The sequence below is a fragment of the Gymnoscopelus braueri genome, assembly GCF_963280865.1.
Source record: "Gymnoscopelus braueri genome assembly, chromosome: 7".
Taxonomy (NCBI): domain Eukaryota; kingdom Metazoa; phylum Chordata; class Actinopteri; order Myctophiformes; family Myctophidae; genus Gymnoscopelus; species Gymnoscopelus braueri.
This window is the reverse complement of record NC_137608.1, coordinates 33362698-33389023: the sequence shown is the minus strand read 5'-3', so window position 1 is coordinate 33389023 and position 26326 is coordinate 33362698. Positions and strand designations below refer to the sequence as shown.

At 40.3% G+C, this 26326-nt stretch overlaps 1 protein-coding gene across 1 annotated transcript; it reads left to right on the top strand.

Annotated features, from left to right (window-relative positions):
• The first annotated feature begins 6115 nt into the window (after positions 1-6115).
• htra4 (HtrA serine peptidase 4) lies at positions 6116-26231 on the top strand. Its single transcript, XM_080434276.1, has 9 exons — positions 6116-6692; positions 14700-14799; positions 14886-15090; positions 17062-17256; positions 18065-18097; positions 20862-20976; positions 22423-22480; positions 23143-23238; positions 25200-26231. The coding sequence occupies exons 1-9, from the start codon at positions 6233-6235 to the stop codon at positions 25363-25365; spliced, it is 1428 nt and encodes a 475-aa protein (XP_080290402.1). The 5' UTR covers positions 6116-6232; the 3' UTR covers positions 25366-26231.
• Positions 26232-26326: the final 95 nt, after the last annotated feature.

The window sequence follows — 26326 nt, the reverse complement described above, 5'->3', positions numbered from 1 at the left end:
AATTTTGGCCAGTGGCACTGAATGAGTTAATACTATATACTGTAGAAAGCAGAACTACAACCTCACAACGCGTTGCAATGTGACGCCAGAGGCCAGTCCCAATATTTGGAGCGCCGTTTCTAATGGCTACAGAGGACATCCCATCATGTTAGAGGAGTCACAAAAAAAATGTATCATCTCTTTGCCTTTGGGGAGACAAAGTAGGGCCTGGTTTCTGCATAGTAGTCGAATATTCAAATGATACAATAAGTGGGGGTGAAAGATCACAGAGTACATGGCAGTAATTCCACATTCTCTCCAACATTGGTGACCGTGTGGTGGCGTGTCCTCCTGTAAGCATTTTACTGTACATGACAGGCCTTTATTAATGCTAAGTGCCAAGAAGACAGAATGCCTGAATCTGAATTAAGAGGGTTGAATCATCCAGACATCCACCCATCCGCTCAATAAACTGCAATGCCAGCAAGGAATTTGAAGATTTCAAATACCTTGGGTTAATACAGTGTATATATAGTCAGCAGCAGAAAGGGTGTCCTGACGAGGAAAGGACAGGCCTGAAGTGCTTGTAATAAGTTACATCTAATATGGCAGTCTGAAGAGCTCATCTCTAGAGATACCAAGATCAACCTTTGCAAAGCCTGTGTGGGAAAGCATCTTTCTTTATGGCGCCGAAAAAAAGGCCATATTGATTGTAGAATACTACACAGTGCTCTAGGAGTTGAGTTCTAACATATGGGATAATAAACCCATTAAGACCTGAAGCCGATTCTACATGTCTCCTAAATCTCAACAGTTTTCTGAAAAACGCATGTTTCTATATCAGTGGTGTTCAATCTTTTTCATGTCAAGGACCCCCAAAATTATATGTATTTGGCCGCGGACCCCCATCAAAATATTTTGTTCCAGGGACCCCCAGAAGCAAATATTTGAGTTACAAATGTTCACTTTAAAAATATATATATTCAAAGATTTGCACAAATTTTCACGATTTTTCAAAAATAGCAGATCTACAAGCTCGTAGCGTGGCACTCGGTGCCGCGCTATGAGCTTGTATATCTGCTATTTTTGAATAGCCAGCCTAAAGTGTAAAATAATGCTTTTTAGCTCAAATCTAAAAATGACACAGTTCCAGGTCTTAATGGGTTAAACTCTTTATACATTTCATCTCTAACACTAGAATACAGCACACCGACCTTGGCTTGCGTGCAATCTCAGCATACAGTACTGTACCATGAGTATGAATGAATGCACCGCTAAAAATAAAATATTGTAACAACTGGTGGATTTCTGCTCCAAAGGAAGTGCCATAACAACAAGGATTTTCTTTAGGAACACTCTTTTATAAATTAACGCTAATCCAACCTATGCCCCTTCCACTGCTTAAATACAAATGGAGATATCATAAATATACAACAATAACAGAACGGCCCCCGGGCATGCTGGGAGGTCTTTAGTCTCTAAAAGCCCAGGATGACACACAGCCCTTGCCTCGCGTGGCCACACAATCCGAGGGCAAATTCTTTTTTTTTGCAATGGGAGATTCATCTGGAACCAGGCTAACACATCCCCCACATGAGGGGTTGAACTGTACCCACCCAGTAACCCACTCACCCAACACAAATTCTCTGGATGCTGAGGCCTCCCTTTTTTCTCCATGACCCAGAAGCTTTGATGCCCCAACGTGAAGGTCACCCGGCGTGGAGTCTCTCATGCATCTCCACCATCCAGCCCTCTTCTTCCCAGATGGGTCAAATGCCCACACCGGTGCCTCCGAGGCAAAGTTCCGCCCCGCACATAACTCACAGGCCCGTTTCTGGGGGGCGTTGGGGGGGGGGGGTGAGACACCCTTTTGGCTGGTGCTGCGGTCACACCCATGTCCGAACCATCCCACGTCCTGTCACCATTTCGGTCAGTAGAACCCAGCCTGAAACGGACTGCCCCCACCAAGCCATGGACAATCTGGAGTAAAGGCACCTGTATTGCACCAACTCACACTAAGTTCAAACTTAGCCTAGTTATAGCTTAAATAGATTTTTAAAAGCCATTTAAGCTATAACTAGGCTATGTTTGAACTTAGTGTGAGGTAGTGCAACTGGCTCAACAGGAGATGTCAAATGCCCCACCCCCCTCTCTTCAGATGCGCGCTACCTCTACAGCATGCCATCGATAACAGCTAGGCTGGACCACTCAGGGTAATAAGCCTTAACGCTCTTTTCCAGTGCTGCCACTGCGGACCATTCAGGGCACTGACCATGCTTCAGCCCAACCCCGGACCTGGTTGAGGACCACCAGGTCGGCCACCTGCTCTTGGCTCAGGATGTGATGGTAGAGGAGTTCTGGCGCTGCAGGGATATCGCAATCTCATCTTCTGTTACCATGTCCTCAGCCCAGAGAACTATTATCATTGTGCTGGTTCCGACAGCCATATTGTAATGAAGCATGGGTTCTATAAGGAATAACAACTGCTGACGTATTCGCAGCAGTGAGTGAGCAGCACACTGAGCAGTGCCTGTGGCCAGCATAGGCTATTGGTCAAGGGCACTGAAAAAGTATGTCTCTAATGTGCATCTGATGTGGTGTGGCCCCTGCTGGGTTTGAACCCAAGAACTTCTTGCTTAATGGAAACAGTGCGAACCACCATGCAAACCATAAAGGCAGGGCAACAGATCGTTTTAAATGCAGGATAATCAAATTATGTGAACAACCAGTACTTAAGTTATAATTTGGTCAAATCAAATAATAAAACTCAATATAAACTCAAATTTGCATTTAACAGGTACTAGCCAGTGAAGATAGGCCAGTAATAATATTATCATCATTCTTCGTAGAGCCAGTCAGGAGCCTAGGCAAGTGACCATGGGATTAGAGTTCCAGTGCATAGTTGACAAAATGAAAATACAGTATGCAAAGATATTAAGAAGCATTTGTAAATATATTTATATATATATTGAATCAAAAAGCATAAAAAGCACAGGAAATCTAGTACAGTAGGTCCACAGCATGCTTCCCTAAATTTAAAAACACTACTACACATACAATAGTACAAACAAAACCCATGGCTATTTTTTAAACTGATGTCATGTGTAATATTGCAAACAGTCCAGATCAAATACATTTTATATCAGAAATAATATGGGATGCAATATACTGTGACCTTTAAATGGGCAATTTTGGGGGAATCGCTGTTGAGGGATGATTTCTGTTGCGCCACAGCTCACGTTGCTGCAGCACATAGAAGGAGCACTTCATATAAAAAATTGCATTGACACCTTTTACACAAAAGTGCCAAAAATACATTTTATGCAATCTTAAAGAAAATTGTCTATATGCTGGAGCCAGTAGACTGAGTCGCAACAGTATCATTTAAGATGCAGGCCAGACACTGCTGCTACATTGACTGGCCACATTGCTTCTTCATTTCAGAGACAGTTTCTGATTCTTAGATAAGTGTCCAGTCTAGTCAGTTCAGCTAGCCTTATCTTGTTCATTCAGGCCGCATGGCATTGATACCCATCTTACCTCACAGTAGGAAGCAGCAGTACAAGCCTGTCCTTTTATACAAGAGGGTAACCTGAATTTTGACATCCCCCCCGCTGGCCTGTCCAATACAAAGTATCTGATGCATGCAACCTTTCCTTGCCCTTAAAGTAGGGTGAGTGCCACGCATGAAACCTGACTTTGATGTCAGGGCAAACTAGGGTAGATCAGAGTGCATGCCAGTGCAGCCATCAAGTGAGCACCCATCACCACAGGTGTTTTGTCTAATTAGGCCCTCGACGCCAACAGGATGTTCAATGGGAAGCACTGCCATCTCAATATACCAACAGCTGCTCTGAACAGGAGCAGACCTGCTCACTCGCCTACACAAGATTTACACCTCACAGAGTTCTTCCCAGTTCCCACTATAATTTAACTGAACATATTAACCCATTTAGACTGGGAAAGTATCTGTGTTTTTTAGATTTCTTTGGCTATTCAAAAATAGCAGATACACAAGCTCATATCGCGGCACCGAGTGCCGCGCTATGAGCTTGTAGATCTGCTATTTTTTGAAAAATCATGAAAATGTGTGCAAATCTTTGAATACATTTCTAACTCAAATTTTTGCTTCTGGGCGGTCCCTGGAAGAAAATATTTTGAGATGAGGGGGTCCACGGACAAATACATATGATTTTGGGAGATTTTTTTGAGAACCACTGATAGCAACATGAGCTTAAAAAAAACTGTTAGGATTTAGATTAAGAAGACATTTGTAGAATCCCCCAGAAGCAAAGATTTTTGTTAAAAATGTTAAAATATATAAGATTTTCAAGATTTTTTCAAATAAATTGTATATCTACAAGTTCATAGCGCGGCACTCGGTGCTGCGCTATGAACTTGTAGATCTGCTATTTTTGAATAGCCAAAGAAATCTAAAAATGACACACGGATGCGTTCCCGGTCTTAATGGGTTAATGAAAAGATTACATACACAACCTCAGTACAGTAGCCTATATGGCATCGCAATTTACTCCGTATTTGCAAAATGGCAGTGCTGATATTCCTTTCCCACTGTAATCAAATGCAGCATGGTCTACATTACTTTGTCATAAGCGCAGGGAAAACAATAAAAGATGAGCCGTCATAAACACATCTGCTCCCAGAGATGCATGCTTGATGAACTGCAGTTAGGTTCCACCTCGAGTTATTCATTATCATATAACTATTCTGGTGAAACAGAAGCATGTGTTGTAAGACTCATTTCATTACTTAGCTTCTATATTTTGCGGAAATAAATTACTTGTCAGGGAGCAGTGGTTTTCCTTTGTTTTCATTCCTTTCCATTGTTTGCTTTTAATATTAGTGATCTGAGAACTGGAGCTTATTATTGCAAAAGCTACTGACTGCAGAGTGCACCCATAATCACGTGTTCAAAATGCAGTGGGTGGGTTTACATTTCTTGTTGATGCATTCAGGGACCCCTCTTATATAGGGAGGAGATGGTGTACCAATCTCTATACAGCCAGGAATCATATCCTTGATAACAAAATAAGAGAAAGGACAGAAGAAAAGCAGAAACGGGCCTGACAGTGCTTGCAATGAGTTGATTACTGCCATTTTGGTGACTGATACATGTACCTGCTTTGGTGAATGAGTGACAGACTATGATGATGATGATGTGATATGTGATGTAGCCTATACTGTAACAGAATGTCGGTAAAATAAAATAAAACATGATGTACTCGTGATATGAAAAATGTGTCAATTTCTATCAAACCTATCAAACCTAGAGCTGAATATTAGATGTGTAGTTCTAGAGCTAGCCTGTCAAGCTTTATAATGCCAACATAACAAATATTCTGCTCTAGCACAGGGTTTCTCAAAGTGGGTGACCGGGCACCCTGAATACTTTGATAATATTTTGAAGTGATCCAAATCACTTCAGTTTAACCACTTTAACCATAACCCTCTATACTTGAGATGCTTGGTCACCTTGGTGCGTTCTTTTTCCATCTACACCAAATCTGTTCACCAAAAATAGCAGATCTACAAGCTCACAAGGCATCACAAAGTGACATGTTGTGAGCTTGTAGATCGCCTATTTTTGGTGAATGTTACCACAATATTAGGGATGCTGGGGGTTCAAGAGGATATTTTCAATCTGTCCTAATGGAAGCTGACAGTCTCTCAAGTTTTCCTCATGACATACTGTATCTTTAGGGAAAGAATTACATTTTGACGTCCCCCATAATATGACATAAATGTATTGGCGCCACAAAGTAACAATGTCATTCAGGTGTGCTGTGGATGAAGACAAATATTAACAGGGATGTCCTGAGCCCAAAAGATTTGACAACCACTGCTCTGGCAACAGAGGCGTTTCGTGTTCGTCAATTAAAAGAGCATAAATTCAAAACGATAAAAAACGCATTCCAGAGCTGCAGATTATGCTACCTGAGGACAACCGAGGACTTGTTGAACACAGAACCAGCGTGTTGCCACTGGAAGATAATTATGACAGCTAGTACTAGACATGCAAGCCACGTGTAGTATATAGCCTGAAGCCTGAATGTGTGGGGTACTAGGGGTAGGCCTAAACTAAAGGAACTCAGAATAATAATGAATATGGAAACGGGCTGTGCGTGTCTCATATGGAAAACACACGAATAGCAAACGTTAAATTAAGTCGAGACGAGCGTTGGACTCTTATATGAAGGTGTTTTTGTTTTGACTCGACTTTGTTTTCCTGACAATGGGATATGATGTATGGACCATGGCGAAGTTCACTTGTTTTGTAATGTTTGCAGCTGTTGACGCGCGCGTCCTTACAAAGAGACATACCGCTTGTTCGGATCACATCTGCGACCCCTCTCGTTGTCCTCGTCCTCCTCCGTCCTTGTGTTATTGGGGGATGGCCAGGGACCCCTCCTGCGACTGCTGTCCGGTGTGTGCGGCCGGAGAGGGCGACCTGTGCGGGGAGCAGCCGGGGGATAGAGTGTGTGGGGACGGCATGGTGTGTAATTCTAGTTCTAGTTCTACTACCCCCGGCGGGACGGGTCGCCCTATCTGCGTGTGCACCGCTACAGAGGTGGTGTGCGGCAGCGATGGGAGAACGTACCCCAGCAGCTGTCGCCTCAGAGCGGAGAACAAGAGGGCAGAGGTGGGGGGAACCCCTCCGATCATTATGATGCAGCAGAGCCAATGCTACACTGGTGAGTTGTTGCTTGCAGTGGTGGAAAAAGTACTCATATTTGTTTTACTTTAAGTAAAAGTATCAATACTGCAATGTAGAAATACTCAAAATTTCAAAATTTACCTGAGTAAAAGAACAAAAGTATTGGTGTCAACATTTACTTAAAGTACCAAAAGTAAAAGTACTCATTATGCATAAAATTTCCCAAGTTTTCAAATGTATACAAATCTTTTGAAAATGACAGATCTAGTTCACAATTGTGAGCAATTGTAGATCGGCTATTTTCAAATGGCCGAAATGTATAGGGTTGAAGTGGTTAATGTATGTTTTGTTTTGTAATAATAATCCAAATCTACAAAGCAACTAAAGTTGTCAAATAATTGTAGTGGAGTAAAAGTATAATATTTGTCTCTGAGATGTAGTGAGTAGAAGTAAAAGTATAGAAAATTGGAAATACTCCATTATAGTAAAATATACCTCAACATTGTACTTAAGTACAGTACTTGAGTACATGTACTTAGTTACTTTCCACCACTGGTTGCTTGTCAAATTAATAATAAAATGGTCACCTGTGGCAAAAATATTTTAAGAATGGACATAGCAGGCTATACAACTACACACAACTACACAATTCAAGGGTTCATGTTCAGCGCCCTGGTCAGATAGGCTTGGGCATTGATTGGCCCACGATGCCCATTACCATCAGATATGAGACAGCAGAGACATGGTCCGAAAACTGAGAATAAATGTTTAGGTTGTGAGATTTTATGTAGGCCGGCCTATAACTGTCTGTCTACTTGGGGAGCAGGGACACCAAGGAGCAATTGTGACATTTACATATTTGCTACACAGTAACAGTTATAACTGTTATTATTATAATTATCAATTATGTCAATGAACAACATTATTAGTGAACAACATTATTAGTAGGCCTATAATATATCATAGGCCTACTAATAATGTTCATTGGATAACAAATATTTGGTCCCATAGCCCTACATGTGACAAACTCACTTCAGCCTGTAGACCAATTATTTGTTTACCAACATTGAGACTGGATGCACAGGTGATTGTTTCATGCAATCAATTCTCAACCTGTTGTTTTGGGGTGCGCACCCCAACCCCCTCTTGTGTGTTGGCTAGTGCTGCAGTGCACGCCCTAGCGAGACCTGACAGAATGGGTTTCATTTGCAACCAGTATGACGCTTGCAACCAGTGTGACGTCTGTTAAGGGGTCTATAGGCCTACAGTACATGACAGAACACTATGCTGGTGTCTGCTCTGATGTTGTCAACCTCCTTGACCTTCAGGTCAATGAAGGCTGCAAAGTAAATACTTCTTTCCTCTCCATCTCTCTGCCTCTCTGTCTCTTTCTGGCAATCACAACCTCCTAATGACATTAAAACATTAAAGGAGGAGTTCACCCAAAAAACTACTTTTATATCAATTGCACACCCTATGAAGCCTTGAATCCATGGATTCTTTTTTGTTTTTGTCGCATTCCTAAGCTAATAATTTGATTCCCGTCTCCTACCGGCTAATGTATCCGGTAGGAGACACAAAGTAGATTATTTGTGTCTCCTACCGGAAATACACACGGTCATCAAATTATTATCTTAGGAATGCCACAAAAACAAAAATAAATCCATGAAATCAAGGCTTCATGGGGTGTGTAATTGATAGAAAATAAGTATTTTTTGGGTGAACTCCTCCTTTAACAATACACCTAAATTAGATGCTCACACAGACTGAACAATTTAGAGTGTGTGTGTGTGTGTGTGTGTGTGTGTGTGTGTGTGTGTGTGTGTGTGTGTGTGTGTGTGTGTGTGTGTGTGTGTGTGTGTGTGTGTGTGTGTGTGTGTGTGTGTGTGTGTGTGTGTGTGTGTGTGTGTGTGTGTGTGTGTGTGCGCGCATTTTATTCTCACACGCACACAGTCACACACTTCCATGAATGCATGCACCCAGACACTACCACCTGTGTTCAAGACCACCTGTAACTGTAACCTCTTCTGAGACCCTGTCTTTATTCTGCTGTCTTCATACTCCTAAAACAATCATACATTGATCCAGAATGAAACTAATGATCCTGAACATCAAAACTACTCATTTAATAAAAATTAAGCATAAACATCTACTCTGTTAGAATCACAATTCCATTATAAGGTCTCACCTCTCATGCAGATCCCTGCTCTGCTAGTTCTACTGTAACTGCATTCTCCTGTTAAAATGATGCAGTGCAAAGTAGACTAGTAGACTAGCTAAGCTATTGTTAACAAACATTTTACTTTGACTCGTTTTGTGGACTGCGTGGAAAAAGTAATTGCATTCACACATTTACTATAGCATTATGCAAAATTGTTATTTGGTTGACAAAATCAGAACATGTTTGGGCAAGGGGAACACTTTAACAACTTGACCTTTTCTTCCTTTTTTTTCTTTTTACCAGCACAATAACACCCCCAGGGAAATCTTCCTAGATAATGTCACGGTACAAATACATTCTCTTCATGTTCCCCCTCCTGTGCTATCCATTTTCATTATGTGTTGGTTTTTTATCATTGCAACCTACAGAAGATGGTAAATTCATCATGCATTTAGTAAGCTACTCTCATACAGGTTCCCTTAGAAACATTGGTATTCACAAGCTACACACAGATTGGCACAGCAACATAATAACTGAACCTACTGTACAGTAGTACTAGCTAAAGGAGCACCAAATTAATGCATTTAATTAATGCATACATCTGAAAATATTTTGTGCCAGCGAACCCCATACAAAATTTGTGTTTTTTTTTATTATGTTAAAATATATTTATCCAAAATTATTCAAGATATTTTGAAAATAGCAGATCTACAGCGCAAATAACCAATGCATATACAGTAGGGTTAAAGTGATTAAACTTAAAGGTTTACTTGACGTTACTGCTGACCAGTAACTGTTTGTTTGATGATTTCTGTTCATTTCTGTATGGTATGAAACTGGCAGACACTTGAAACTAGACACTTTGTCAAATTACAATATGATTGTGTGTAATCAATTTTAAAGCACAGATTGATATGAAAAGTCTAGCGAGAATAATCCCTAGAAGGAAAGATGTAATTATACGCAATTCAAACATGTATAAACAACGCAAAGATGTTTAGCAAACATTGACTCAGTTATTCAGATGTTTGGTTAGATTTTATTGACTTTGGAGAATATGTAACCAAGCGTGAAATCTAAAATGAAAGCTATCATGGTCTATGTTTATGTACGTACGATATGGCCATGATTAAACAATGGCATGTACTGTATTGACATTGATATGGTTCTTTATATCCTCACAACATGACAATATCATTTAAAACAATCTTAAGGGTGAATCAAATCAGATCTTCTTTTTCATCTCATTCAAGGAAAAGTGAAGTGTTAAGGAAAGGCTTCAGTTGTGTGTGTCTGTGTGCGTTGGGACGTTTATGTGACAAAGTTCTGTAAGACGAAGAATTCATCAGGTAAACACACAATATTCCTTTTAGATATGTATTTATTTTGAGCTCGGATTATCACACATGCTCAACAGAGTGTGATAAGTTGTCTGAAGAAGTGCCTGGACTTAGAGTATTATTATAGCCTATAATATTTACTCCTCCCACGAGAACAGAGGAAGAACTCTCTTACTAAGATGGCTAGACTATGTCTGGAAAATATCTAAGTTGTTATTCATGATCTTCTTGTCAACTTGTTTCGGTCATCATCTTGCAGAGAAGTCTCCTCTGTGTCCACAGATCAGTAAGCACTGTGTCACTGTGCCAAACCCCTACATGTTGGCCTTGGGGACGGTGAAGACCACTGTTTCTCAACCAGTGGTCCAAGGCCAACTAGTGGTCCGTGGGATAATTGAAGGTGGTTCATGGGGAAAATATTAAAAAAAAAATGTATATACCTTAGTAACAAAAAATATGTTTAACCCATTTCAATCCGGGAACGCATCTGCCATTTTCTTTTGGCTATTCAAAAATATTAGATCTACAAGCTCATAGCTGAGCTTGTAGATCTGCTTAAAATCGTGAACATTTGTGCAAATCTTTGACATTTGTAAAATATTTTTGTTCCAGAGACCCCCAGAAGCAAAGATTTGAGTTATAAAATGTTCGCTTTAAAAAATATATATTCAAAGATTTGCACAAATTTGCACGATTTTTCAAAAATAGCAGATCCACAAGCTCATAGTCTATCTGCTATTTTTGAATACCCAAAGAAATCTAAAATGACAGAGATGCGTTCCGGGACTGAATGGGTTAAATAATGTTTCCAGTCCATCAAGTCCATCAAAAAATGTGGTGGACAGGGTGATGTCACTGGTAGGCGGGTTTCTGAACTGTCCACAGCCCTCCTCTGAGACACAGATGGAGTGGACAAAAATGGTGCCATTATATTATCATGAGCATTAGTGAGGACCAATTATATGAAGATGGGTTGAAAATGGGTGAGGTCATCCTTCAATGTTTTAACCTTATGGCATCTGAGGTTTCTGCTAGATTATACCAGTGGTTTATATTTAAACACTACTGTAGTGCTTGTTATATCAATCAGTTATTTTAACACATCTGATTGCTAAACTGTCTTAAAACGCCTGCATCAGAGCTTTATCAAATCAACTCATCTGACAAATCAAGTTGGTCCTGCTTCAAATAACTGTCACAGATAAAGTAACCATGTAAAATGATGCATATAATCCATTAGGAACATGTGTACAGTATAATCCATTATGAAGTGAACACATATAACTCTCTCTCTCTCCATGTGTTTGTGTGTATACTACTGTGTATAGACATAGTGCACACATAGTGAAAAGCAGTGGTTCTCAAACTTTTTCATGTCAAGGACCCCCAAATTGACACTTATTAGCCTGCGGACCCCCATTTGAAAAGTTACGCCAGGGACCCCCCAAGAGAAGATTTATACGGCCCTAGCAGTGATTCTCAAACCATTTTAATTTCAAGGACCCCCAGTTTGACATGTATTAGGCTACGGTCCCCCATTTAATGGCATTTCTCTCTCTGGGACCCCAATTTTTATTGTAAAATTAACATTAATTTAACTCTGAGAGTGTACAAATGGAACCAAATGGACCCGTTAGGGTCCATTTGGTTCCATTTGTACACTTTCAGAGTTACAGACCCATAAGGGTCCATTTGGTTCCTATCCATCATTCAGCTGGGGACCCCCTGGAACCCCCTCAAGTACCACTTTGAGAACCAATGCTGTAAAGTAGGGAGAGAGAGGGGAAATGTTTCCTAACAATCAATAGAAACTGAATCAAGTATACACTGTAAGGTTAAAGCTCTCTAGTATGTAATTGTTTTTAGTGAATAAAATACGATTTTGTCCAATCTGTATGGTAGAGTATGTTGATAATTATAATGTAACTTGGGGTGGTTGTATTTCGTCTCCCTGCTCGTCTATTGAGACATTTAGATCCTTTGTCTAGGTTGAACATGACCTTTGACACGATCTTGTTTCTGGTTTGACTCGAATTTTGACCTGAAGGTCAGAAATCTATTATTTCTCCCCACAGCAAGCAGGCAGGCTCTATTGGCTCAGTGGTAAAAATGTCAGCAGCACAGTTTACTCAGGAGACCTGGGTTCAAATCCGGGGTAGGAAAGGAAAGTTACAGCTTTAACCGGTTTAGTCCTGAGGCCGATTTTAAAAACGCCTTTTTCAGTAAATCTTCTTTTTTTATTCAATTTGTTGTTGCTATATACTGTAGCAATATCTAAAATGACACAGCTGCTTTCATGGTTTTAAAGGTATAACAACGTATAGGCTTTCCCGGTATTAATGGGTAAACGTACTATAAGCATGGGCATAATGCAATAACGCACAGAGAGATTAAAGTGTTTGCCATCGAGGAACTTTTTCTTTTTGTACAAGGTAGGACGACCTTTTGAGAAAGAAATAGGCTTATTCAATGAAATAGTTGATGCTCTGCCAAGGCAGGTCTTGGCATCAACATCATGTCTTTGTCTAGCGTAATCATTTGCATATTACGGATCTTTCCAGAGACATGAGCTCATGTTTGAACATTTGAAAAGACATAATGATGCTGTATATGGTGTGGCATTGGACTGTGCATGTGAGAATTGCACAGAGATTACATATAGAGGTATATAAGAACGAAAAAACATCACATGGATGCACCTGGGACGTATCATCAGTGTTGTAGCCTGGGGTCATAGGATGTTTCGAGTCTCGCAACATACACCCTCGCCCAGGTGACCCAGCCAGGGTTGATCAAGCCCAGACTTACGTCCCAGGTAGCTACCCACGGTCAGTCCTAAATAGGGAAAGACAGGGCCACTCAATACGCTTGTCCGAAACTACTCTGCCAGGAATGGGGGAGAGGAGAGGCTCTGGCACGTGGAGGGGCTAGGCTCTGTGGATGGCCTCCTGGCCGGGCTCCTCCTCCGTCTCACCAGGTCCAGGACCTGAGCGTTGCACCAGACTCCCCCGCTCCAAACATTTCATTCTGGTGTGATGGTGTCTTGGCCCGTGGTGGTACTGCAGGCTCCCTTTGCGGCTTGCTTGAATGGCCCTCCTAAAGGCCTCACCGTGGATTTGTTGGGCTTCTTCCTCACGGAAGACACAGACTGGGGCGCCAACCCAAACTGCTCCCGGATGCCGTCTACATTCCGGCTGTCACCCGTCTCTCCGGTTGTCACCAATCTATTTCTGGTTGTCACGTAGTCTATAAATTCCTATGAGCCACTATAAATAGAATAACTAGAACGAAAAAACATCACATGGATGCACCTGGGACGTATCATCACTCATCAGTGTTGTAGCCTGGGGTCATAGGATGTTTCGGGTCTCGCAACATACACCCTCGCCCAGGTGACCCAGCCAGGGTTGATCAAGCCCCGACTTACGTCCCAGGTAGCTACCCACGGTCAGTCCTAAATAGGGAAAGACAGGGCCACTCAATACGGTATATTGATATAAAGGGCTCTATAGCCAAAAAAAAATTCCCCCAGCATAGTTAATGCTATTTCTTTTTTTTTTACCATGGTCAAACTTTTCTTCGATAACACTTATACACACATACCCATATTTTTAATGATAATTTTCCCCCTTTTTTTCTCCAAAATTCATACTTAAGGGGCAAAGTTTCCTTTGGCCCTAAGATAATAGTCATAAATTGCCTCTGTCCAAGAGTTGACATGGCAACCCCAGCCTTTCCCTAGCTTTAGTATTTCAAGCATTGATTTTGCATTTTCCCTCTAAAGACTTTGCCTTGTGGGCATACAGTCCTGCCTTCAGCAGCTGGCCTAAGTTTATCACTATCTGATATTAGCTTGGAAATAGCTGACATACCACTCAATCATGCATGGCTACTGGCTAGCAACAGTGGTGAGAATCCAGGAAAATATATAAAACATAAATCCCATGTACAGTAATGTCATTTTGTGATCAATGTTTGTTTGCATTCCCTCTTAGTCTACTACTGTAAATACTACTCTCTATAGTTGTTTGAACATGTGAAAATACTCACAGGTAAGCAGATGTGCCACTGCTTGCCTGAACACTAGTTTCCTGCATCATAAAACGTCATTGACATTGGCAATGAAAACACAGCTGGGTTGTATTTATGTATCCACATGTTATACATCAAGCTGAAACTTAAATACTCAAAATCTGTCCAAGCTGTCACCTTTTCTATGATAAAATTGTGTACATATTTAGCTACACATGAATTAGTGCTTTGTTATCCACAAATTGAGGTGTTAATCTTACAAATTGACTGGCCTGCTCTGACAGCGTTGTCTAATTATGTGTTTAAGCCTGAACATCAAGTTCAAATATAATATTCACACCTGTTATATTATACTGTACATAAAGAAATTCAAATGTTCTCTGAACTTATACACGCGCTCTCTGATAGAACTCCAGGTAATGGCTTTGTTTTTCTACCAAAATGGATTACATGCTATTTTGCAATAGAACTCTATTTCAGCATGCTTTGACCTTGTGTTATATCCATACAGATGTCCCAAGACCCGGAAGCATGCGTTACAAGTTCAACTTCATCGCTGATGTGGTGGACAAGATTGCCCCGGCTGTTGTACATCTAGAGCTTTATAAAAGGTTTGTTTGGAGTTATTTAGTTGCCATTTTACAATCTTTTACAATCGTTTTTCCGGCAATATAACCTTCTTTTATTTCCACACTAGGGTGGGGTTTTCAAATCAAGAGGTCCAGATATCAAGTGGTTCCGGTTTCATTGTATCAGAGGACGGCTGGATCGTCACTAACGCACATGTCCTTGCCAACAAGCAGCTAATTAAAGTGGAGCTGAAAAGTGGCCAGCATTATGACGCAGCAGTAAAGGACATGGACCACAAGATGGACATCGCACTTATCAAAATTGAGTCAGACGTGAGTGCTCATTGGGGGCAGAAACGGGGCCCTTCCCCACTGCATTTTTCACTCAGCTCTCCGAGATCCCTGATCTTAATTCTGTATTTAGTTTTTGCACTGGCCTGGCGGCTTGTCATCAGTGGCTAACATCAAAGCAGCAGACAGAGTATTAATCCATTGAATCCGGGAACGCATCTCTGTCATTTTAGATTTATTTTGGCTATTAAAAAATAGCAGATCTACAAGCTCCTAGCGCGGCACTCGGTGCCGCGCTATGAGCTTGTAAATCTGCCATTTCTTTATCTTGAAAATGTGTACAAATCTTTGAATATCTATTTTTTTAAAGCTAACATTTGTTAAAAAAAATGTTCCAGGGACCCCCAGAAGCAAAGATTTGAGTTACAATATAAATATATATATATTCACAGATTTTCAAGATTTTTCAGAAATGGCAGATCTACAAGCTCATAGTATATCTGCTATTGTTGAATAGCCAAAGAAATCTAAAATGACAGAGATGCATTCCCGGATTCAATGGGTTAATGCCTTCTGAGGCAGTCAGCCATATAGGCCAGGGAAGAGAATCAGAGCGAGCGGGCCTTCATCCACATTTCACTGCCTTATCATGGGCCATTTGTTATCTGATTTCCTCCAGGGACTATTTGGTTATGTTTTGTAAATTCAAAGCTTCAGCCTATGTCTTATTATTTTTATTTTTTTGGGGGTACTTTGATGTGTTGCTATGAATAAAACATTTGTCACTGCTCAGACCCACTTAGTCGCTCTGGATAAGAGCTCCTTTACACGGCATTAACATTTCCACTTAACACAACTTCACCAATAACGGTTTACTATTATAGATGAGATGATTAACCTTTTAAATACCGGATTGGCATACAGCATTCCTTTACTTGATAAAGAGAACATAAAGAGAGACCGTTTCATTACAGAAAGGTCCCAGGTTCAGTTCCTACGGCAGCCATATGTCCTTTAAAAATGTCATTAAGCAAGAAAGTGCAAACTCAACCTGTTCAGGAGAGTGTCTTAAAATAACATGGGAGTAGTTGACAGTTGTAAATCACCATACTATATTTTACCGTTATGCACACCGAGTTCGAGGCAGCCGACAGCAAAATGTGCCTTGAAGGGGAATCTGTTGTGACACAAGGCCCTATGCCCTGGAGATTTTTCCATGAAATATCACCGAGGCATGACTGTCCCCTCTAGAGATAATAATGCTTCAGCATATGGGAGAAGAGAAAGCAGACAGACACAGTTTAGTCATGTTTAGCAGGTGATGGCTTAAAAAGTCTGACTTATTTCCATTATGCTGTTGCTTTTAAAAGGTTTAGATATAGAGATGACAGCAACACTTATTACAGTATGACAAAATTGATCGATATCAATATGGTAGAGGTGCAGTAAGGGATTATTATAATTTGTTTTAGGAAGTGTTAAATAGCTCTGTTCTGATAGCAATCATTGCTGTAGAGTGTTCAGTAAAAGGGGTCTACCCATCTCTCCAGCTTTTTAGTGAACAGAATATACATTTTACGCTTGAGATACATGATAAACAAGTGAAATTGGAAATGATGACACAAAGAAATTAGCAGACAAAATTGGAACAGATAAATGGGGTACTATCTCTTGATTGACTGAAATTGGAACCCACCTGAAATTTATGTTGTTTATTAAAGAGCTGGAGAGACAGGGAGACTTTTTTTTTACTAATTAAAAACAACTTTTAACCATTAAATATTTTAAAGAAATGACAAAAGCCTTCATTTGAATGATGCCCCAACTCAGTTCAACGTAGAGCACAGAGCTGCTTATTATTATTATATTATTGTTATGTTGAAGTGTTCCTCATCAAACCCCAAAATGTTTTGTGCAATCATCATTCATTCATCATGTTTGTCTTTGTTCCAGCGGAATCATCTGTGAGCTCGTGTTTTTGTCCTTGTTCATTCTTCTTCGTTCATCCTCTAGAGCCCTTTGCCAGTGCTGCATTTAGGCCAGTCATCAGACCTGCGTCCAGGGGAGTTTGTGGTGGCAGTGGGGAGCCCCTTCTCTCTCCAAAACACCGTCACCACTGGCATCATCAGCACGGCACAGCGCAACGGACAAGAGTTGGGCTTCAAAGACTCAGACATGGAGTACATTCAAACTGATGCGATTATCAATGTGAGTGTCGCATTTTACTCTTACTGCAGGTACCACCAGTACACAGGATGTAACAAAATGATTAAGTGTTTTCATGTAGCTGTAATTGATGGTGATAATAGAGCATAGCAGTGGTGTGGTGGCCATTTTGTGTTTCCACAGATATAAAGATGAAAAACTAAGCGGGGGCTCGCAACTCACTTTTGAATGCTCAAAAAAAAATATTTGCGACAAACGGCAGATATGACGTTTCGACCTTTTCTGTATTTTTCAAGTAACATTGGCACTTACTTGAAAAAGGCCGAAAGGGTCGAAACGTTGTATCTGCTGTTTGTCGCAAATACTTGTTTTTGGAGCATTCAAAAGTGAGTTGCAAGCCCCCGCTTAGTTTTTCATGATTCTGTTTTTGCAGGTTGGCTCAGCACCAAGAAACGGAGGATGTGCTTTACTTTTTCTTTGAATGTTCCACTGATAGAAAGCCCACTAGTTTTTTCCCATAGAGATGGGACAAATTTTGTTTACCTCCTGTATTGCTATAGTAGATGTATCAGTCAAAGCATAGCATCATTAAAGTGTTTAGTGTCTGTTTAGTGTTACTGGTTTGATCTGATATATAAACTTAATAATGATAATAAGAAAACTTTTTAGTAGGCCTACTTCTGTTTGTATTGAAATGAAAACAAGCACGCATTTATTGTAGAAATAATGTCAACATTTGTAGAGCATTTGGCAAATTATATGAAATTGTATGAAATTATTTATTTCCCTTGTCTTTTTTTCAGTACAGAACTATTCAGTTCCAATATTGTTTTGTTCTGTATATTCACAGTATGGTAACTCCGGGGGACCGCTTGTGAACTTGGTAAGAGGATTTATGGTGCTGTTAAGAGAACATATTATGTAATCTGCATATTTGTAATGCAGGCTATCTTTCTTGTTTTATGGCATAACGAAGAGCAAGGTCACAAATCTGTTTTATATTTAGCAAGGTCCCCACTCAGCATTTTTAAGGCTAGGTGTAGAAGCCTTGTTTGGAAAGCATTGTCCTGGAGGTTGGGTGCCAAGTTTAGCTTAAAAATACAAAAATATATTAGCCAAATATAAAATGCTTAATGGTGGAAAATCTAATTAGGCAAAATCGTTGTGGCCACACAATGGGTGTGGGAGTAGTTCATCCAAGAATCCAGGTGAAAACAAATTGAAAAAATAAATAATGTAAAGCACATTGTGCTATATCAATATAAGAGAAACATTATTCTTTTCCTTGGCTTACTGTGAGTGTGCATGCAAATCGGAGCAGTGGTGTCCGAGATTAGCTGTACAGACACACAGACACACACACGGACAGGGATGAAAACATACTATATCCTGGCCTGTCGACGATAATTAAATAAAAAAATACTCTCCTGAGGCAAAGTGGTCCTCACAAGATTTAAGTGCTGTGGCTTTTTTTTTATAGAGATCACTAGTTCATACCTGGGGATGAGCGTGCCCTTATGTTGCTTAATCCGCTTGAGTTGCTCCATCTTGCCACAGCTTATACAGTGGAATTTGTTTTAATTTACATCAAAGTGAGTTTTCTGTGACATGCTATTGCTACGATAACAGGTACGCACTGTTGAAAGTCACAGTTGTGTCGAAGGACAATGCATGTACTCTGACCATGTTGTGTTTTGCATGAACACACAGACACACATGGAATCCAGCAGTAGGTTTATTTCATTATTCATTTAGTAAGTCGCTTTTCCACTGTATGGTACTGGATCGATTAAACTCTACTCGCTTTACTTTGTTTTCCACTGCAGATGGGACTCCCTCAATGTAGCTGTAGAGTGCTACAACATACTAAAGTTAAAGCTAATGCTGTCTGGAAATTATCTACTTATATAAAGGGCAAATTGCTACTTCCGCCGCTGACGCCCACAGCAATTCCATTAATTTGGACCTCTCGCCTGCTGACGCCATACCCACAGCATTGATTTCGACTAAACACAACAACTACATCGGACCTCTCAACACAAAACCAGCCACAACGTGCACGCTGAATTTACGGGTGGCGTAGGGCACCTCTCATTGCTCACTACATATTTTCCACCTCGCAACATAATTAATTCCACTCACCACATTACGAGCACAAGGGAAGGGGAAACAGTTTCGCACCGTTTACCGTGCGCACCACCGAACGCCAACGGCCACAGCCGAAACAACATGAAGCAGCGGCCATTGAAATGTGCGCATCGCCAGAACAACAACAACAGAAGCACGTCCTTCACGTCCCCTTCACTGCACCGTGTCTTCTGCTTCCACGCTCCATTCAGGTCACTACAATGCTAATACATTAACGCTCAACCTCACAATCACACGCTTCTCCGTTTAGTGTTTCATTAGCACGAGCGTGGAAAACAACAACAGCGCGTTGTGCTGCTGCGCATCTGCTACACAATAGGCTAGGATCATGATACCAAGGATTCGACAGTGATGTCATCATTATGCAACCCGGAAGTAAAGATACCAAGGATTCGTCAGTCATGTCAGCCATCTGCGTTGCCACGTTGCCAAAAGAACACAAGCACAAAACACAAGAAAATATCAGTGTTGCCACATTTGCGCCAGAAACAAGCAACCACCTTCATGAAAAAAAAAAACCCCTGCCGAAGGGGTCTGCCATGTTCCACGGGGGTCCCCGGGGGTCCCAACACTCCCAGGGGGTCTGCGCACCACCAGGGGGTCCCAGGGAAAAAAAATAAAAAAATTCATCTCACGATTTTGGTACCCCAAAATAAGCGCACCCTCGCTAGAGCCCCGTGCGCGGCTAGCGGGCGGGCGGCCGGACCTCTAGTATATATATAATTTCACCTTTAGACAGTTAGTAGGCTACAAATGAAAAATAGTTTCAGATAATGTTTTACGTGAGAAATAGTTCATGCTGATTCATTTCATATTTACAATGGTTAGCATAGTTTAAACATTTGTTAACAGCATCAGGGAGCTTAGTTGTGATGCAATGGCGTTTCTCTCTCTGCACCTTTTGGTATCGCCTCAGCTCGCTTGGAACCTTGACGGAGCGGAGGTGTTACCAAAAAAGTACCATGTACTTTTGCCTGATGAAAAAACAAAAAAGGCGATGTAGTCGAGTCCAGTTGAGCCAGTACCTTGCGTTGGGAAAGTGCCATTAGACTGTAATGCTCACTCATGTGCTATCTAGGATTTTATAGTATGATAGCATCTACACAATACTGTGTAAAATCATGTAAATGTTCAATTCGTTTATAGAGGCTGTTGCTTTGTAGCCTAACTCTAAAAATACTGTTCTTTTAGAATGGTTGCCATACCAACAGAATTTTCTATTCATCACCCTTCGCTGTGGAAAAAAAAACTCCAGATAATTTACCACAATAACCAAGGCTGATGTGTTCTAATTGCATCTCAACGGGAGACAGAAAACGACCACATAATAGCCTTGTGGTGTTATGTATACTTTGGAAGATAATGATCAGGATGTCAATTTGTCTCACTGCCATGGCTCCTTTTTACTTGTGGCTAGTGTGAAACTATCATAACAATGAATGTGCTTTCGATGGCCATCTTCACTCCTGTCTGTCCCTTCTGCTTTCTCTGTTTAACAGGATGGCGATGTAATAGGCATAAATACTCTGAAGGTGACCGCAGGAATCTCATTTGCCATTCCTGCTGACAAGATCCGTCAGTTCCTTGCTGAGTCATACGACAGACAAATCATGGGTCGGTAGAGTGTATTTTTATTACCTCCACCAGTGGAGTTGGACAGGGGTTCTATTTTTTCCTTTATGTCCAAAAGTTATGATCGGATTTGTGTTAAACCTTGTGTGAAAACTTTGGTTGTGATTGATTTAACCTTTTCATACAGATTGGCCAAATGTATGTGTGAGAGTGGCCATGGCTTCTCATAAAAAGGAATGTAACTTCCAAAAGGATTCACACAGCACCATAAAACTTAATCAGTCTCTTTAAGAGTAGTGCATCACTCTGGCGCCATGTTGGAAGTGCCCCCAGGTAGTAAGTTCTGACTAACAAGACAAGACTAAAGGTCCTTACACACCGGGGCGATTTTTTTCATGCGAATAATACGTTTTTTTTTACCTTATAAAGTCAATGCAAGCTTCCACACCAGTTTCGCGGAGCGAAAAAAGCGTCTTTTAATTATTCGGAACGAGTCAGAATTTTGCGTATATTCGCATATTCGCCGGTGTGTAACCGCCTTTAGTCTAAAGTTTTATATTTACGAACATTGGCAAATTGTTTACACATGCAGAATCAAAAAAACATGGGACGTGATGTTAAACAGTCCATTGTGCCAGTACAGTACGTGAGCAGAACTTATATGAGTGTTAAAAGGAGTTACAAAGAGACATTTTGGTAGAGAAACATATTCTTTCCACTTGCTAATGCATGTACACATCACATCGTCATCTGCCACCTCATGAAACGATGAGATTAATAACATTTGAGTTCTAGTTTAGCTCAACACAAGTCTATGATGGGCAGATTTTGTTAATGATATGCAGACAAAGGTACATCAATTGACCATCTTTGCTGAATGCTGACAGCGTTGTCTTACGTTGTTGGTGCCTCTTGTAGTGTTTCAAGTCTCTGTCTCCCCTATATTCTAAACTGATAAAGTGTTCAGTCTCCTCTAAATTCTAAACTGATAGTGTTCTCTCTCCTCTATATTTTACTGACTCTGACTTTATAAAGTTGGCTTTCTCAAAAACGAATATAAATCCAAACATATTGATGTAATACCATGAGACTTTGTGCGCCTATCAGAAGACATAAGAGGCAATTGCCTCTCAGGGTTTAAACTAGGGCTGGGCGATATGACTTCAAATCAATACAATTATTTCAGATGTGCTCAGGGTGGATCAGTGGTAAAGTAGCCTCCCACCACCGCAGAGTCTGAGGGTTCGAATCCACCACAGTGCATTCGGCTTCGTCGAGCGTCTATCTATACTGTACAAACACAATTGCCCTGTATTCGGGGAGGGTGATATTTGTCATATAATATAATATTTACATTGTTTGACATTTGAGATATTCTGTATATTTTGTTCGTAATTTGTATATCTGACTTGGCTTGACTTGGCTTGACTTGACTTGGCTTGGCTTGACTTGTATGAATATTATGTGTTTTTATTTTATGGCCATCAGGAAAGACACAGCCAAAGAAGAAATACATGGGTATCCGGATGCTGCAGCTCACCCCGTCGTGAGTAAACATTTGAAATGTCTATTTCTGAATCCCCACCAGTCCAGCTTAAAAAGACATTACCTTTTTTTGCAACCAGACTTCAGTGAGTACTCCAAAAATACAGGACCTTACACCTTTTTAAAAACGTGCACTTTTTAAGGAAAATAATATATTTTTAATAGTCCACATTGTTACTTTGATGGCAGGAGCTCATTTTCTGTTTTCTTGTTTCTTTCAAATGAAGAATATCTCACTTAAGACTCGGTCTGTTCCAAGTGCAACAAGTAGGTTGATAATTGATTCCAGAGTGGCTCTAACATGCAGAGGATTCTGTCTGCGTTATCATTTATAGCATCTACTCAAATGAACCATAGCTGCACAAATGATAGGTGCAATGTTCTGGTAAACACACCAAAATGAAAGATGTGCTGGTTAATGGAACTATTATCATTGAAGAACTACTGTATATTTGTTCGCTCAGTGCCATAATTTTATTGGCCAGCATTTCATCCAGGTATGACACGGTATGGGCCCAAACAATGGTCAATAAACGTTCAAAGCAGAGTGTTAAGAGTGTGCAGTTACTTTTCTTTAATTAGCACAAATTATAAAGGATAAAGATTACATTTTGGGGTGCCACTAAATATGAAAGTCTGTTAACTTATGCTCTGTGTGTCCAGTTTGATCAGAGAACTCAGGGAACGAGAGAGAGACTTTCCAGACGTGAGCTCAGGAGTGTATATTTATGAGGTACTCCCAGGAACAGCTGCCCAAAGGTAAGAACTAAGCCCAGACAGCCCTTATTGCAGAGGTGGAAATAGCATCCTTCTGCAGTGGGATTGTGATTAAACATGATGTTGATAGAAAGATGCTGCTGGCACTTTTGTGCCTTAGAAATGATACAAAAGGCTATTACTCTACGTTCCTTCATGAAACGTATTAGATTGTGCTGTGTGGTTTCAGTCTTGTTAAGACTCCTGTCTCTGAACCAATGTGAGCCCCACTGGTCTGGCATCACATCCCTGTATGTCCTTCTCTCCTGTGCCATTCCTCCAATCTACTTTAAATGAAACATTCCTTATGAAACTTTCAGAAAGAAAAGGATACTAGCAGTCCAGTCTTCCTCTTCATCTTTTCCTCCATGCCAACAGGCACCCATTTTGGAGTAAAAGATAAATAAATGTATTAATCACTTTTCCAATTGGATCCAAAGCTATGCTACATTATTGGTTACCATTCTCTATCAGCAGGCATTCCTTGACATTTCTATTATTCACAGCCAGGTGTTATTTAGCCACTAGGTTTTGTAAAATGAATTAGCATTGCAGCACTGAGTCCAGAGGTGCGTCTGCTAAATGCCTAACTGTAAATTGTGCAGGCCTCTGGATATTTTCAGCAGGCTGGAACAAGAACATTGCTGTTGTTCTCAAGGCTGCAGACTCCATTGTGGTCCGTTTGCTCATTAAACTATCCTATCCTACAGGCAATGTTCTTATCTCTCTTTTCATGTAGTCCAGGGCCAGCATGAAGCAGAGACTACAGTACTACTACTGCAACAGCTATCTTTCTGAGTACCTCTGTAGTCTTCCTGTGTTTCTAATTGTAGCCTAGAACCGGGGTTTCCAAACATTTGAATTCCACGGAGCCCCAAATAACAATAGCCTCTGAATGAGGCCCCCTATTGCGTAAAAAAATATAAAAAATAAATGAATACAAAATAGCAAAAATAGCCAATGCAATGCGTTTTTAGCTTGTAGATCTACTTTTCATTCATATTAAAATTGGCTTAAGGGGGAACCGGCGGGACAAGGACTGACAGATACAGAGATCTCCATACAGGCATATTGGTCGGATCTGTGCGATGTAGGTGTGAGGGCCGCATAGCAGCCCGAACCTCTTGTATATTCAGAATATATTCCCACGTCATTTTCGTCTCCTTTCCAATTGTGTGTACAATCATAACGTGTTAGGTGTCTGTGGGATGTGTTTAATAATATACGTAGGTGTGTAATGTGTGAAGAAGCCACATATCGCAGAAGATGCTGTTGAATACTGATAATGTATCATTTAATAACAAGAAGAGCCTTAGAATAGTAACTATTTTTTTGTATCACAGGTTGCTTCACACAAAAAAAGAGAGAAGAAAAGAGACAAGGATACAATTGAGACACTACATTAGACTATGTCTAGAAGGATAACGATTACAAATTACCTAAAGTGACCTAAAGAGTTGCTTAGCTGCAGGTGAAATTCACTTTAGCTTAGCAGCTCTAACTGTAAAAGCCCAGTAAAGTTAGCCTAGTTTTAAGAACACACAGAATGGTCCTGATTGCGAAATTAAGCTTGTTTACTGGTTCATAGGAGGTTAACAGGTGGGAGAAATAGGGTCAACCACAACCTAGCTTTAAACATGATCAGTAGAATCTTACAATTAATCCTTAAACAAACAAGGAATCAACAAGGAATGCTAGAATAGGGATAAAGTGATGCTTACACCATTACAATTCTGACTCCAATTCTGGTACAAGCCTAAAAAAAATAAAGATATTATATATTTACTTAGGCAAGACTAAATGCCAATATCACAAATGTCAGTATTACAGGACAGTATACTGACAACCCAAGTTTTTCTCCTGAAAGCCAGAAACAAGAATCAACATGTTTTAAAGTCCTTGTCATCCATTGTTCTGAGCTTTCTTCTCAAGTGTGTGATGTATCGTGTTGATTTGTTCCGCAGCGCTGGTATGATCAATCATGATGTGATTATTGGCATCAACGGGCAGCCAATTCACACCACAGAGGAAGTGACTGAAGCTGTCCAGTCTATCATTACACTGACCATGTTGGTGCGACGCCATGACAGAGATGTCACACTAACAGTCATTCCTAATGAGATTGATTGATGAGTGAATTGTTTTCTCAGTGTGGCTGGCATTGAAATGATACCGTACCAACACACAATTTTTTTGCAGTTTGTATGGCCTCAATCAAACGCTTATTGAATGTTTTTAACTCTGTTAGGAGTAATATAATGTTGTGGTACTAGAGTTCCCCTTTAATATACCCGTTATGTTGTAGTGTAGGGGTGGGACGATATGGGTATCTCACGATACGATATCTGTGGCGATATTAGGCCCTCGATAACAATAATATCACGATATTCGATATAACGATATATTGCATGAAATTTCACCAACTATATCACGATAGTCCTTGTATTCAATTCATACACACAAAATAGCACCAAACAGTTCAAAATCATCATTACACAAATACAGAGTAGGAAAAACAACGTATCAAACTTTTAAAAATATATATATATATATATAATTTTTTATATCGATTTTTTTCGGCAGTATAACGATTATTTATCGCGGGATAAAGTATCGCGATATATCGCCCCACCCCTATTGTAGTGCACTTCTGATGCACTTGTTTGTACAGCACCATTCATAGATATGTAACATAAACGTGTTTACAAGAAGCTCAAAGATCAATACAAATGTAAAAACAACAGTGGCCATTATAAATTAGATGCTTAAGTTATTTGCATTTTTATAGAAGTATATATTAGCACCATACTCAATCTCCATATGAGTGCCCCTTGGAATATTTGGTAATCCACATTATCAGCAGCAAAATCAGAGTGCACACACACTACAGTATAGACATAATGTAGATATAAACATGACTGTACCATACCAATAACCACTTCCAGCAAGCGTTTTTCTGAGACATGTTTTATTGAGCTGTGAAAACTGATAAATACAAGGTAAGATTGTCTGCATTCCTTTTCTCCACCGCACAAGTAAAAATACAGTCTTAGTGTAGAGTGAACAGAATGTACCCCCCCTACAACAACAA